Here is a 15,531-nt window from a genome sequence, read left to right as displayed (position 1 = left end):
ACCAGCAGGCTCAAGATCAGTTTCAGCAAACCAGGCCACAGCAATTTCTAGAGGCTTCTAGCAGGAAAGAGCCACTTTAAGGCCATTCCATAACAGTGCCAACCCCTGTGATCTCTGGGAAGATGATAGGGAGACAAATAGATGCTGAGACCATTGTTGACCTTTGCATCTAGGGGGCACAATGACTGGGACAGGAGTTTTCTCTGATCCCGACCATTACTGTCCCAGCTACCCCTATAGTCCCAATAGTTTGCTGACCGTTGAAGGGTTAATGTATATTAATGACCAGACACTGTGCTGTTTTTTTTTTCTCATTTTATCCTTTGAACAATTGAACTTTTTGTAGACGTATTTACAACTTTTTAATGTCTAACTTTTACCTTCTGGATATCGACCGCTGCGTCATGTCTGCTGATTTCCTACGGTCTTTTAGTCTTGTATTCATCTGCTTTGCGGCTCTTGTGAACAAAAAGCTTTTTATCTATTTATCAAAAATCGGAGAGGTCTTTGAAGTGTATAAATCTCCATTCAGGGGACATCACTTTGAGCAATTTCAGGCTAATGAATCTGACTGTACAGAAGAGCATCCGGGTGGTTCTGAACACACGGCCTTTCTGAAGTTCCTGGAGAAACATCCAGATCTATTCGCATTCATTTCCTACATCAAACTATCGGGACTAGAGTAACACAAGGTTCTGTGTTAGGCCAATTCTTTTAATTTTTTTTTCTTTTATTTATGACCTTGTGGATGGAGTAGAAAGTAAAGTGGAAGTTTTTACTGACGATTTAAAACTTTGTAGGAGACTTAAAGGGTTCTCCAGCGAAAATCTTTTTCTTTTAAAACCACTGGTTTCAGACCGTTATATAGATTTTAAATTTACTTCTATTAAAAAAAAAAAGTCTTAAGTCTTCCCATACTTATCAGCTTCTGTATGCCCTACAGAAAGTGGTGTATTCTTTTCTAGTCTGACACAGTGCTCTCTGCTGCCCCCTCTGTCATGTCAGGAACTGTCCAGAGCGGTATCCAATCTCCATAGAAAACCTCTCCTGCTCTGGACAGTTCCTGACATAGACAGAGGTGGCAGCAGAGAGCACTGTGTCAGACTGGAAAGAATACACTGCTTCCTGCAGGAAAACCAGCAGCTGATAAGTACTGGAAGACTGGAGATTTTTAAATAGAAGTAAGTTACAAATCTATATATCTTTCTGAAACAAACTGATCTGAAGGGGGAAAAAGAAGATTTTCACTGGATAATCCCTTTAAAACTTTTTTTTTAATTTATTTATAAAAGACACCTTAGAGATTATCTTATTGACATGTATAAATATACACAGTTGATATTATTATGACCAGCAGGTAATGTCCAGAGTAACTGCAGTGTTCTAGAGAAGATGTGGCTCTGCTGTGCTTAATGTGTCTAGGTCGGTGTGCACTGAAAGAAGGTATTACTTAGTGTTATGGGCTGAAGGTGTCTTTCTGCAGTCCCCCCACTAGATGGCTCTCTATATTGTATGCATTGTAAGGCATAGCTGAAGGAAAGTGTATTGAGGGTAACTGCCATGTACTGTATGATGTTAATGCCGCAAGAAGAGAGCTGGCTGAGACCAATCCCTGGTGGTACCTCACACTAGTCCCTCCTCTATTCCCTTAACCTATCAGAGGTCAGATTTGATGTCTCCTTATATTCTTTTTCTAGTCAGATAGCTCCCTGAGGCCTATATATGGTGTGGTAGAGCAGATGGGGTGGGGTCTAGAGTCAAGACTTCCCAGGGGCTGGCCTGGAGACCAGGACCCATCTGTGGGGTTTCATGCTGTTCTTGATTACTTCTCTACAAATGTTCCAGTGCTAGCCATGCTGGGATAGTAACACCTGTGGTAAGGCTATTTTAGATGGGGAACAAGGGCATGTCCATGCTGTGGGGCTACATTCTTATTCTACTTGAAAGAAAGGAGATAGTGAGAAAGGAGCCAAACAAGTCAGCAGTTAGGTAAGCGCAAATTAGCTAGTATCCTGTAGGGTAATCCTGATTGCTAACTTTAACCACTAGGTGGGGCCTGTGTTCCTGGATCTGTGTCACTCTGTGCTCACGGACAGCATTAGACAGATCATCATAGCCACGGATGCAGGTACCCTTTCTTCTAAGTCCCCACAACTGAGTACCAAGTGTCTAGCTCGGACCTCCCATTAAGTAGCCCTCTGTCGTCTCAGTCAGTCAAGTCAATGAAAACCAACCAGAAGAATAGCACCAAAGATGCAGCACTCCATAATTGTAATAAGAAATATACTTTATTAATACACAGAAATTAATAAAATCACTGAAAAACAAACACAAAGCATATAAAGGATATATAGAAACAGGTGAGTGTAAATTGCACTGATATAACAACAATGTGTAATAAATGGCTGCACTTGTAGCATGGCCTGGACCCCTCACTTCAATATGGAATAAATAACATAAACCATATAACCAGCGAGATTGATGCCAGAAATGTAAGTAAGGATGGAAAAAAGGTCCAATGCAACTTCGTCAGGAGCTCCTGACAGGACTTCCTGACCCATAGGGTTGCACTGAACACTGACATCCTCCAGGATATTTTCTGAAGGGTGTTTATTTAGGAAAATGGGCCAGGAAATTATAGAACCCGCCTTATTTTCATCAGGATTTTCTGAATGGCTGCCCCATAGAAGTCTATTGAAACGCAGGAAATCCTGATCCGCATGAGGAATTCCTAAAGACACTTCTGATGTTTTCCTGAATCCTCCTGATTAAGATTTCCTGACCGTACAAGCAGACAGGGACGTGTGAAGGGGACCTTAGTATTCATTTAGGTTCCCTTTGCTGCCATCTAGTGGCAGCAATAGGTAAAGCACTCTAGAACACTAGAACATCAATTTTCTATCAAAAAAGAAAACATAGGATAACAAGTTGTCAATAAATACCCAGCTTTACCAGACCTCATGGTCTTAGGGAGGTCTGGGTCTTGAGTCTTCAGGCAGATAGATAAATATAGGGTAAGTTTTTACAAGGACCTTATTACAAGATGCTAGTACCCTGTGTAGGCCTCTAGCCAGGACCAGTACTTTGTAGTTGTCAGTTGTGTCTCCATTGAGACTTTCATACAATAAGAAACCACAGTTCAAATGCCATTATGTGGACCCTTCTTGGATGCTGCTGGCCCATGGGAGTGTAGGACTTTACCTGGTGAGGACTCTCAAGCTACACTTAACTGTGATGTACTACAAGGCCCAGCCACATACTGGAATACAATAAAGGTCTATGGGACTGATGTAAGTAGCATGGCACTGCACCTGGAAAGCTCTGCCAGTGCCATACTCAATAACCAGGAGTGAACAGACCCCACCAATTAGAAACTAATCTAATATGATAGTTTTGACTCTTTAAGAGACACTTAAAGGACAACTCCCACGAAAAATTTTTTAGCTTATTTAACACACATTACAAAGTTATATAACTTTGTAATGTGGTTAAATACCCGGTCTGGCCCCCTTCCCCCACTTTCGGACCCCTGACCCCCCCGCCCGGAAGTTAAAGAATATATGACTTTCTGTTGCAGAACTCACAGCAAATCCACGCTGCAGCTTGAAGAATCAGCAGCACATCCTCAACCCCCCCATACCCCCTAATGTTTGATTTTCACAATTCCATATGATTACACCAATGTCAAATATATATATTTACATCATTTAGTATATTTACATGGACAAAACCGGCCCCCCTGTGAAAATTAAAGTTGAGTTGTGATTGGTCGCCATTAGCAAAGACGGAAAGAAAGCTGTACTGCCAAATAGAGGTTTGAGTATTAAGATGCAAAGCAATATATATATATATACATACACACATGCATTTTTTTTTTTTTTGGGGGGGGGGGGGGGGGGGGGGTATTATTGCTTTGCATCTTAATACTCAAACCTCTATTTGGCAGTACAGCTTTCTTTCCGTCTTTGCTAATGGCGACCAATCACAACTCAACTTTAATTTTCACAGAAGGCCGGTTTTGTCCATGTAAATGCTTGCAGTGCCCCAAAACCTATGTGCCGCTGCTGTTTTTGCATGTATGTATGTAGGTCGGCACTGATGTTATATGTACCATTGGCTTTAAGCTGACACTGAAGGGCTCATTCTGCATTTTGGTCACTCGGTGTCACTCTATATTTTCTATCACTGTAAACACAGCTGAAGGAACTGTAAAAAGGGTTAAAGGACAACTCTGGTGACAATGTTTTTCCCTTTGTAACTTTGATTACAAAGTTATATAATAAGTTATATTCAATTAGTGAGTCCTGCATTGGCGTTGAGCCAGTGAGTGTCTTCCAAGGGCCTGGCCAGCTGGCCAGAGCCCTTTGCTGGTTCTCACAAGAAAGCTGATCTTCTGTTCCAGTGTCTCTGTACACTAGCCATGATGGACGCATACACCTCAGGTGTGGCTACCACCAAAAGAGCACAGTAAACTATCTGAGCTGTACTATCCTATTTTTTCCAAGCCCTGCATTTTCCAGGACCTTCCAGTCTAAAGCCAGTGGATTGGAGAAGAGCATGTAAGCCAACGTACCCCACTGCAACTTGCAAGGACTTGTGGATTATACGACAGCTGTCTCTCTCTAAAACCGGCACCTGTACTACTGGACATGTCACTCTGTGCCCAGCCATAGATGGATCATCATAGCTTTGAGTACAGGTTGTTTTTCAAGTTAATTGGCAATGAGCCCCTACAGCGCTGTACTAACTGGATAGGTCCCGCTTAAGGTAGTCCACCTGTTCTTTCAAGTCACCAAAACTATTCTTCAGTAACTGAACTGTTCAGTGTCTACAGTCTCATCCAGTGTTTCTATAGTCTACCTACTAACAGCAGTGATTCTCAAGTGTGAACCCAGACAAGCCAACTTCTCAAACTACTATATTCATACCTCCAACTTTTAGTGGGATGAAAGAGGGACATTCATGGCAATGTACCAAGCACCCTAAAGCCATACCCCCTATCCACATCACCTATCATGGTTATATAACAAATATCACCACAGTGATTTATACCCCCATACCATTACTACAGAACTTCCACTATACAAAGACCAGTATCTTTCCATATACTTACCCATATGGAGGCAGATACAAGTAGTACACAGTCTCTGCACACCGTATAAGTGACTACATATAGCAGTTAGTACCCTCTGTCTCTATATAATAGTTAGACTTCTCTGTGCCTCAATATGGTAGTTAGACCACTCTGTCTCTATATAGCCCCTAGACCTTCTGTGCCCCCATGTAGTAGTTAGATCTGCAAAAGCAAATAGCATTACCTACCTATCTATCACAGTTTTGAAACTACCAAAAATCCATTTTTTTTAAGGGGGGGGGGGGGGGGGGAGCTTTTTGTGGTTTTACAGTTTCACTTCCTGGTTGAGCTTTTGTGCACAGTACTACAGGTTACAGAATGCAATGCTTTCCCTTAGCTGTTCATTATGCTACGCAGTTTGCAGTGGACCATAGCTTTCCAGAACAGAACTGGTTATAATAAAAGTATGAGCATAAGAAGGGCTGTTCTGGGACACTGAAATTACAGTCCTCCACCCTGCACATTCCATGCCCAAATCTGTTGCAGAACATCTAGGCTGTGTTCACACATTGCGGTTTCATTGTGTTACTGAATTTATTGCAGTACTTTAACATTTCATTGTGGTCCCGTCCACACAGCACACTGTATTCTCTACCTGTAACACCATACTGCACGCTGTATTCTCTACCTGTAACACTACACAGCACACTGTATTCTCTACCTGTAACACCACACAGCACACTGTATTCTCTACCTGTAACACCACACAGCACACTGTATTCTCTACCTGTAACACCACACAGCACAATCTATTCTCTACCTGTAACACCACACAGCACAATCTATTCTCTACCTGTAACACCGCACAGCACTGTATTCTCCACCTGTACAAAAAAAGGACAGCGGCTAGACTAACCAAAGCTAATGCACACCCAAAAATATACAAAGAATGTATAATGCAAAAAAGATAAATTTTATTTTATTAACAACCAACAAAAACATACATGTTAAAACCACTTAAAACAGGCCTAATAGGCCAAGATGTAACTACACAAGTGCCCCCAAAAAATATTAAGGGCAACAAGTAATGTGCCAGGTGGGGTACCACCCACACAATAAATACCCTGCCTATTGCAATGTACAGTATCAAGTCACAAAAATCAATACAAAAATGGAATAGAAGTAGTTTGGCCTTCTGTGTACATCCATATACACATAGTAGTTAGGCCCCTCTGTACCCCCCATATAGTAGTCAGGCCCCCCAATGTGCATCCAAGTAGAAATTATGGTAGGCTCCCCAATAGCTTGTGTCCCCCATGTAGCTATTCCACACCAACCCCAGTAGTAAGCCGCAAAGTATGTAGTATTTCTGATCTAACCATCCCCTTGCAAGTAATCATCCCTGTTAGTTGCCCCCAACAGTTGACAGAGATGAGTGAATACGATTCGATTGAGATGGTATTTGATCAAATATTGCAGTATTGGAAAGACTCAAATTCAATCGAGTAGTGAGGCGAATAAATGGGAAACATTCGAAAGCCCTCCCATCACAGTTGGCGCTTTTTTTTTTAATCCAATCACCATGCAGGGAGGCCGTAAGAGACCCTGGGAGTACGCACGCAACGCGAAAACGGCGTCTACCCTCATTGGATGGCTGAACCACATGAACTTGAATCTTAAATACTTGGATCCCGCCTCTCGACCACACATGCAGAATGACAGTTCACAGAATGACCCATGTTAGGCATTTCTTCCGAGTAACAACTATAAAATGCTTAGCTTCTGTTCACACTAGACTCACTGAAAATGAAGTCACAAGACGTTTAGAGAATAAAAATTAGTCCTCAAGTAAATTAATAGGGAGATTTATCAAACCTGGTGTGAAGTAGAATTGTCTTAGTTGCCCCTAGCAACCAGATTCCTCCCTTTTTTCAAAGAACTGGTGAGGAATGAAAGGTGGAATCTGATTGGTTGCTAGGGGCAACTAAGACAATTCTACTTTACACCATGTTTGATAAATCCCCCCCCCCCAAGTGTCAGAATCCTTCAGAGAATAAATACACACGTCATCCAGTACTACAGCTGTGCTGACAGTCCATTATGTGGTGACCAGGGGTTGCTAGGTAGCAGTAGCGAAATTTGATGGGGGGCAGGCTGCCACAGCTCCCCCGGCCACCGCCATCTTAATCTGATGCGTACGGCCTCAGCGCACCGCTGCTGGTGCGTGCGCCGCCCTGGCCCGCCCACCTGCCAATCACCTCTGGCGCCGCGCTGTTCCGTCTCCCGCGCTCGCACCAGGTCAGTGCCGGATGGCTGCCTAATGACTGCTGCAGCACACAGACAACCCAGCTGGTAAACAGGCCGACCTGGACATGTGGACCCAGGGGGAGCTGGACATGTGGACCCAGGGGGAGCTGGACATGTGGACCCAGGGGGAGCTGGACATGTGGACCCAGGGGGAGCTGGACATGTGGACCACTGGGGGAGCTGGACATGTGGACCACTGGGGGAGCTGGACATGTGGACCACTGGGGGAGCTGGACATGTGGAAAACTGGGGGAGCTGGACATGTGGAAAACAGGGGGAGCTGGACATGTGGAAAACAGGGGGAGCTGGACATGTGGAAAACAGGGGGAGCTGGACATGTAGAAACAGGGGGAGCTGGACATGTAGAAACAGGGGGAGCTGGTAAACAGAGGGAGCTGGACATGTAGAAACAGGGGGAGCTGGACATGTAGAAACAGGGGGAGCTGGACATGTAGAAACAGGGGGAGCTGGACATGTAGAAACAGGGGGAGCTGGTAAACAGAGGGAGCTGGACATGTAGAAACAGGGGGAGCTGGTAAACAGGGGAAACTGGTAAACAGGGGAAGCTGGTAAACAGGGGGAGCTGGTACACAAGGGAAGCTGGTAAACAGGGGGAGCTGGACATGTAGAAACAGGGGGAGCTGGACATGTGGAAAACAGTGTGGGACATGTGGAAACAGGGGGAGCTGGACTCACAACCAAGCTGAAGCGGCCTCCAGTCATATATAGTGCACTGTCCACTGAGTTTTCTCATCCCAGGGGTTTTCTGATTTAACCCTACTTGGCCCAGTTCTCTCTGGCAGCTTCATAGAGGAGCTGGGGGCTGATCTAGAGATCCTGGGGGGAATGGGGGCAGAGGTCCAACCCCCCCAGTCTCTTACAGGATAAGGGACAAGTATGTTTAAACCAGAAAGCTGTGATTCGGATCACAGAGAGCAGGGTGCAGCAGCCTGAGCTCTATTGTAGTGGCTGCCCGAGTTAGCTAGTGATTGAGCCTGCGGTACCTCCCTGTGAGTGATGCACCTGTCTAAGGCAGAATGCAAATTATCTACCTCTATGGTATATGGGTCAGTCAGTGTATAGGGGAAAATAATAGTCTTTGCATAATGGATTTAACTTTTTTTTACGGTTTTAACTACAGATCTCAGGTCAACCTGTTATACTGCCCATACATCCATGACATTGGGATAGTGAGCGACTCCGATGAAAAGACACCCCTTGTAAGTCACTGTATTTATCTACACTGTAGTCACTTATATGGTGTGCAGTGCCTTTGTACCATTGGTATATACCTGTACGGTTTATGGGTCAGTGTATAGGGAAAATAATGTTTTTTTTTTTACAGTTTTAACTACAGATCTAAGGTGAACCTCTACTGCCCATACATCCATGACATTGGGATAGTGAGCGACTCCGATGAGAAGACACCCCTTGTAAGTCACTGTTTCATTTTATGTGTCTATATATGTAAATGTAGAAGCCTCTAACACTGCTCTTAATTCACTATGAGTAATGGAGCAGAATATACCCTTTATTATTTAGAAAGCATTGTTGTCAAGTGAGGTTCCCTTTGGGTAACATAATCGGTTGGGGGCCCACTCAAGACTTGCTCGCCCCCCCTAGGCTGAACCCCTAGCTACGCCCCTGCTAGGTAGTGTTCTATAGCTGGGCAAGATGGTGGTTGTATACCTCTGAGTTACGTGTCAGTGGCCAGGAGTGGTATGTACCCACCCCTGGATATACCAACACACTAGTATAGGTGTAGTGTGAATAAAACAAAAACAAAACACAGTCTTGATTGAATTGGATCAATTTACTGTAGAGCCTTAAATGCCATACAGAGAAAAGAGAGTTCTCTTTTTTCAACTGAGGTGCAATACATAACTCTAAATACCCAGCTCAAGGGATTGAAGTACAGCTTCTCGCTGGAGGAATGCTATTAGCGAGGGGCTGTGATTTAAAGTGGTAAGTCTACTCTAGCTTAGGGCCCTATTCCACGGGCCCGATCAATAATGCAAACGAACACCGATCTGCTTGATCAGCGCTTGTTTACTGTGCCTATTCCATGGCCCGATAATAGTTTAGCAAAGGCTGCAGGGACATTACCAATGTCCTTGCAGCCTTTGTTGTAAACACCATACATTACCTCACCAGGCTGCAGGGCTTCTCCTGTTCTTCTCCCCAGGTCCCACGCAGCAGCTTCGGAGTGGCCTGTCTGAGCTGACAGACTGCTCAGCCAATCATTGGCTGCGGTGGTCCCGACCAGTGACTGGCTGTGCAGTCTGTCAGCTCAGACCGGCCGCTCCAAAGCTGCTGCGCGGGACCCGGGGAGAAGAACAGGAGAAGCCATGCACCGCTATTCCACGTAGCGATGTGTGGTGAGTGACTGATGATTTTAGGTTTGCACCTAAATGAACGATCAGCAGATGACATGATCGGCTGATCGTTGTCTCTGTTCCACAGAGAGATAATCGGCCGAATATCGCTCTGTGGAATAGGCGCCTTAGACTGGCCTTTAGGAAGAGAGGAGTGGACTGAGGGCTACTTTGACCCTAAGGTACTCAGCTGTGGGGGCTTTTAGAAAAAAAAAAAAAAAAGTACCTATGTCCATAGGTATGAGCTTCCACCTTTGTCTATAGGTACAGAGTGGCATAGAATCAAGAGTGTAGGCCCCACCATGAGGGCAGAGCTAGCCATTGGAGGGACCCATAGGGAGAGGGAACAAAAAAAAAAAAAAAAAAAAAAAAAAAAAAAAAAGTCTACCTTAGGGAATAAGCTACTAACTAATTGGGCAGAAAAATTAAAGGCCTTAACGCTGGCCAGTGATTGGTGAAGCGTTGTGAGGGATCCAGCTTAGGGATTGGTTGGCATAAACAAATAGTTAGGCAGTTGGCCAATTAACCGTTTGTGGACAATTTCCTTCAGCTGTGCATACAATACAGTGACATCTAATGGCAGAAAATAGGAAGTGCGAGCAGAAATAGGAAACAGGCAGAGCGCAGATTCCCTTCACCCAGAGGGTCCTACACAAAGGTGCCTTACTACAGGCAGGAACATGCAGGGGGCCACAGTTCTGTTATAGACCAATCACTGTAATGGATTGTCCACCCTTATATTATTGGATGATGCGACTATGTATTCTCTCTCAACGTCTCTTTATTCCACTAACAAAGTCATACTTTAAATATAAATTATAATCCCATCACTTCTGATTCCCAACCACCAAGCTGCCATCCGGCTAGTTAGAACTCCAAGAGCCCAATAAGACCAGGAGAACAGGTTTACTGATTCAGAGCAGATATTTATTCTTCTATACAAAATACAGTGACAGAACATACATAGATCCCGGGTCTTTTTTTAGGCGATGATCAGGCTTTCAGCAACTTCATTGAGGAACTTCTCCAAGGCCGACCTGTCCACCGTAGGGCACCGGCTGACTATGACCACCACTATACACATAGCCAGCAGCTGGAGGGAGAAGACAAATGTATTACCAATCAGACCAGGAGAGAGGCAGATAGAGTAGTCTAAAGCCAATATTACACGGGTGATGTGGAGAGCAACTGAGTCTATTACAAAGTGATTATCGGCCATAATGGTCAGTATCGGCAGAATAAGGCCGATAATCGCTTTGTGTAATAGGGCCGTAAGCTTTGCGTGCTAGACTACTGCACCAGGCTGATCTAGTCCCCTATAGGAGATACCTAGAACCCTTAGCTACTCCCATATTGCTTACAATGCTGCAGTGTCCACTAATATGATACTAGTAGTCTGCACCATCCATGATTCTGTCAGAAAAATATCCCACAAGTCATTACGATAGAATTTTACCAGCATGGAACATGGCTGCACTTATCCAAATGCAGCAACCCCCCCCCCATATCTACAGGTTGTGCCTGGTACTGCAGCTTAGTCCTATTTAGGTCAATGAAGCCTAGCTGTATTCACAGACATGTTTGCCTATTAAAAAATCTCACCAACTGAATGGCTCCTGTCTGCTTTAAGGGGTTATCTAGGTTTAGGAAAGGATGGTAAATGTTTTGCAAACACAGAACCACCCCCTGTCCCCAGCTTCTGTGATATTACAACTCTGCTCTATTCATTTACATGGAACAGAGCTGCAATACAACAGGCAAACTAAGGAGATGCCGTTTCAGGTAGAAAGCCATTTTTTTTTGCAAGCCTGTATAACCCCTTAAAGAGGACTTATCAATAGCAGGAATCTCAACCACTGCTGTAGAAGAAACCCAGTGGATCCCCATAGCAGATCCCCTGCTCCTCACCTTGATGACTTCTACGGTGAGCTTCAGCTTGTTTGTGTGCAGCTCCTGGAGTCTGGCCCAGTCCTCAGGAAGAGTTCCATAGCACTTCAGATAACCATAAGCGGAACACATCACTGTCCCTCCATGTTTATTCAGATCCATATCTTTGAAGTATTCCTGGAGTTCTGGATGGTCTTTGAAGAGACTGAGGAAAGGGAAGAGTTCAGGGAGACGTTACTAAGAGATTCAGGAGGGGATTAGGACAGGTGTTTTACTGCATTGATTAACAGCAGTGCACCGATATCTACTTCAGACACTAAGCTAGGGTAGGTTTCAGATATAGGTCACACAGGTTTCTTGGGTAAGCCCACCAGCCCAGGCCTCTTCTGCACAGCCCCACATACACTACAGAGGAGGAGGAGGAGAGTGTAAAACAAGTTAGGCTGGGTTCACACTACATTTTTGCAAACATGAAAAAAAATATATGGATGCATGTGTGTGCATTCATTTTTCCATTGAATACCAGTTTTTTAAAAAACGTATCCATTTTTGTTAATGTACACAAAAACGTAGACAAACTCATTTGTGTCCATTAAAACAAAACCAGTTTTCCATTTAATTCCATTATAAAACAAAAAAAAAAAATGCCAATGCACCCATCCATTTTCATCTGTTTTTGCAAAAAATGAAAAAAAAAAAAAAAAAAATCCACTGCAAAAACTTGTGCACCCACAGTTTGAACCCAGCCTTACTTTTTGCAAAAAGTGATGTGTAAGTTTTTGACTCTCCCCCATGTATCTAGAGTGGGCTCAAGAAAAAAAAAAAAAACCCTCTCAACTTCCATATTAATCAAGTTTTACAGAAGTTAATCAAGTTTTACAAACACAAGTTTTAGAATACAGACACCTGACTGATTAAAACCTTCACATTATGGACTTTAATAACAAGAAAGGAACAGACAACCCCCCCCCCCCAATCTTTCTATAGACCCCCACCATATCAGATACTTACTCCTGCAGTGCTGTAAACCCAATGGAACAAAAGTCCGGCTCAATCCCTGCAAATATAGCGAGCAAAGCCGTCACCTCATCATTGGATAGAGCCATAGTGTTATGTGATATGTCTGCTCCTCACCCAGTACCAGACACAATGACCAATCTGCCCTGATTCCCCCAGACTCTATCAGCTCCCTTATGTATGGAGTAACGGTGGCTGATTGGGTCATGTGACCAGCGCACTTGGGATCATACAGGATCTCTCCCATAACCCGGTTTGGCTGATGTCTCCCAGGACCGGAGTCTTCCAAATAACATTGGCTTCCCCCAACTGCTGCAAACTAACAATTCTCATCATGCCAAATGTAGTTTTAAAACAGCTGGAGGGCTTATGTTGGATAAACTGAGGATGGGTTCACATTATGTTTTTTTTTTTGCAAAAATGGATAGAAAAGCAGATGGAAAAATTGAGGCATTTGTGTGCATCCGTTTTGATTTGTTTTTCCATTGACTTCCATTATAAAAAAAAACTGATTAAAACGCATCTGTTTTTTTTTAACATACACAAAAATAAGGTCACCTTCGTTTTTGTGTATGATAAAAAAAAGCTATTCAGTCGTTTTTTTTATTTTTTTATAATTGATGTCAGTGGAAAAAAATGCTCAAAATGGATGCACACAAATGCATTTGTTTTTCAATCGTTTTTTTCTTTTTTTTGTGTGCAAAAACAGATGAAAAAAACAATTACAAAAATGTAGTGTGGACGAAGAGTGCCTTTACACAGAGAGATTTATCTTACAGATTTTTGAAGCCAAAGCCAGGAATGGACTATAATGAACTAATAATGCCCCCAGAGGTGCCCCTAAAAAAAAAACAAAAAACATACCTTATCGGTGCTGTGTGGTGACCTCACGTCATCACGCCTGCCGGAGAGGTCACGTCCCATGTCCCATAGGCTGCTGGTATGAAGTGCCGGCAGCCTATGGGAGGGAATGCAGGAGCAGGACGCTGACAGGTCCTGCTCCTGCTCGCTTTAATGTTCAGCTCGCTCACTGTGCGGGCGGAACATCAAAGCGATATGTGCATCCCGAGAAGCTGCATGGCCGCAGCTTCTAGGTATGCTTAAAGAGACAAGTGGCAAGGGGGGTGACCCCTATAGCTACGACCCCCATAGCTACGCCACTGCTACTGGACGTGTCACTCTGTGCCCAGCCATAGATGGATCATCATAGCTTTGAGTACAGGTTGTTCTTAAAGTTTATTGGCAATGAGCCCCTACAGCGCTGTACTAACTGGATAGGTCCCACTTAAGGTAGTCCACCTGTTCTTTCAAGTTACCAAAACTATTCTTCAGTAACTGAACTGTTCAGTGTTTACAGTCTCATCCAGTGTTTCTATAGTCTACCTACTAACAGCAGTGATTCTCAAGTGTGAACCCAGACAAGCCAACTTCTCAAACTACTATATTCATACCTCCAACTTTTAGTGGGATGAAAGAGGGACATTCATGGCAATGTACCAAGCACCCTAAAGCCATACCCCCATATCCACATCACCTATCATGGTTATATAACAAATATCACCACAGTGATTTATACCCCCATACCATTACTACAGAACTTCCACTATACAAAGACCAGTATCTTCCCATATACTTACCCATATGGAGGCAGATACAAGTAGTACACAGTCTCTGCACACCGTATAAGTGATTACATATAGCAGTTAGTACCCTCTGTCTCTATATAATAGTAAGACTTCTTCTCTGTGCCTCAATATGGTAGTTAGAGCACTCTGTCTCTATATAGCCCCTAGACCTTCTGTGCCCCCATGTAGTAGTTAGATCCCTCTAACCCCATATAGTAATTAAAGGGGAACTCCAGGTAGAGGTAAAAAAAAATTAACCTTCTGCAAAAGCAAATAGCATTACCTACCTATCTATCACAGTTTTGAATGTACCAAGAATCCATTTTTTTGTGGTTTTACTTCCTGGTTGAGTTTTTGTGCACAGTACTACAGGTTCCAGAATACATTGCTTTCCCTTAGCTGTTCATCACAGTCCTCCACTCTGCCTATTTCCCGCCCAAATTTGTTGCAGAACATCTAGGCTGTGTTCACACATTGCGCTTTCATTGTGTTACTGAAATTATTGCAGTACTTTATCATTTCATTGTGGTCCCATCTACACAGCACACTGTATTTTCTACCTGTAAAACCCCATATAGCACGCTGTATTCTCTATCTGTAACACCACACAGCACGCTGTATTCTCTAACTGTAACACCACACAGCACGCTGTATTCTCTACCTGTAATACCACACAGCACTCTGTACTCTCTACCTGTAACACCACACAGCACGCTGTATTCTCTACCTGTAATACCACACAGTACTGTATTCTCTACCTGTAACACCACACAGCACGCTGTATTCTCTATCTGTAACACCACACAGCACGCTGTATTCTCTACCTGTAACACCACATAGCATGCTGTATTCTCTACCTGTAACACCACACAGCACGCTGTATTCTCTACCTGTAATACCACACAGTTTACTGTAATCTCTATGCTACGCCCTGGCCCCTGGGGGCCACTTCCGCAGTTCAGATGTTGGGAGGGTGCAGGAACCGGGGCAGCTGTAGGATGTAGTGTGGTCACGGTGTAGGCACGAGGGTGATACAGCTGGAAACCGGGCTCCTAACCATGCGGGAATACTGGGCGTGCGATTCTTCGTTGTCCTTAGTCAGGGCACCAATGAACACACCAATGCCAAGGTTCAGAAACATCGGTAGTTGTATATTTATTGTAACGGTGGTAACTAGTAGTAACAGTCTCTCCGGATGCAACCGGGAATAAGGCAATCTTGGATAAAGCAGAGTAATGGGTGATGC

At 43.8% G+C, this 15,531-nt stretch overlaps 1 protein-coding gene across 1 annotated transcript; it reads right to left on the bottom strand.

The window, feature by feature from the left end:
- Window positions 1-10,738: 10,738 nt before the first annotated feature.
- Window positions 10,739-12,749, bottom strand: LOC138801756 (hemoglobin heart muscle subunit alpha-type-like). The gene is made up of 3 exons (XM_069984852.1): window positions 12,655-12,749; window positions 11,665-11,848; window positions 10,739-10,849 (listed from the first exon to the last, which is right to left on the bottom strand). The coding sequence occupies exons 1-3, from the start codon at window positions 12,747-12,749 to the stop codon at window positions 10,739-10,741; spliced, it is 390 nt and encodes a 129-aa protein (XP_069840953.1).
- Between the last annotated feature and the right edge of the window lie 2,782 nt (window positions 12,750-15,531).

The sequence above is a fragment of the Dendropsophus ebraccatus genome, chromosome 9, assembly GCF_027789765.1.
Source record: "Dendropsophus ebraccatus isolate aDenEbr1 chromosome 9, aDenEbr1.pat, whole genome shotgun sequence".
NCBI classification, from domain to species: Eukaryota; Metazoa; Chordata; class Amphibia; order Anura; family Hylidae; genus Dendropsophus; species Dendropsophus ebraccatus.
This window is presented reverse-complemented; position numbering and strand designations above follow the sequence as displayed.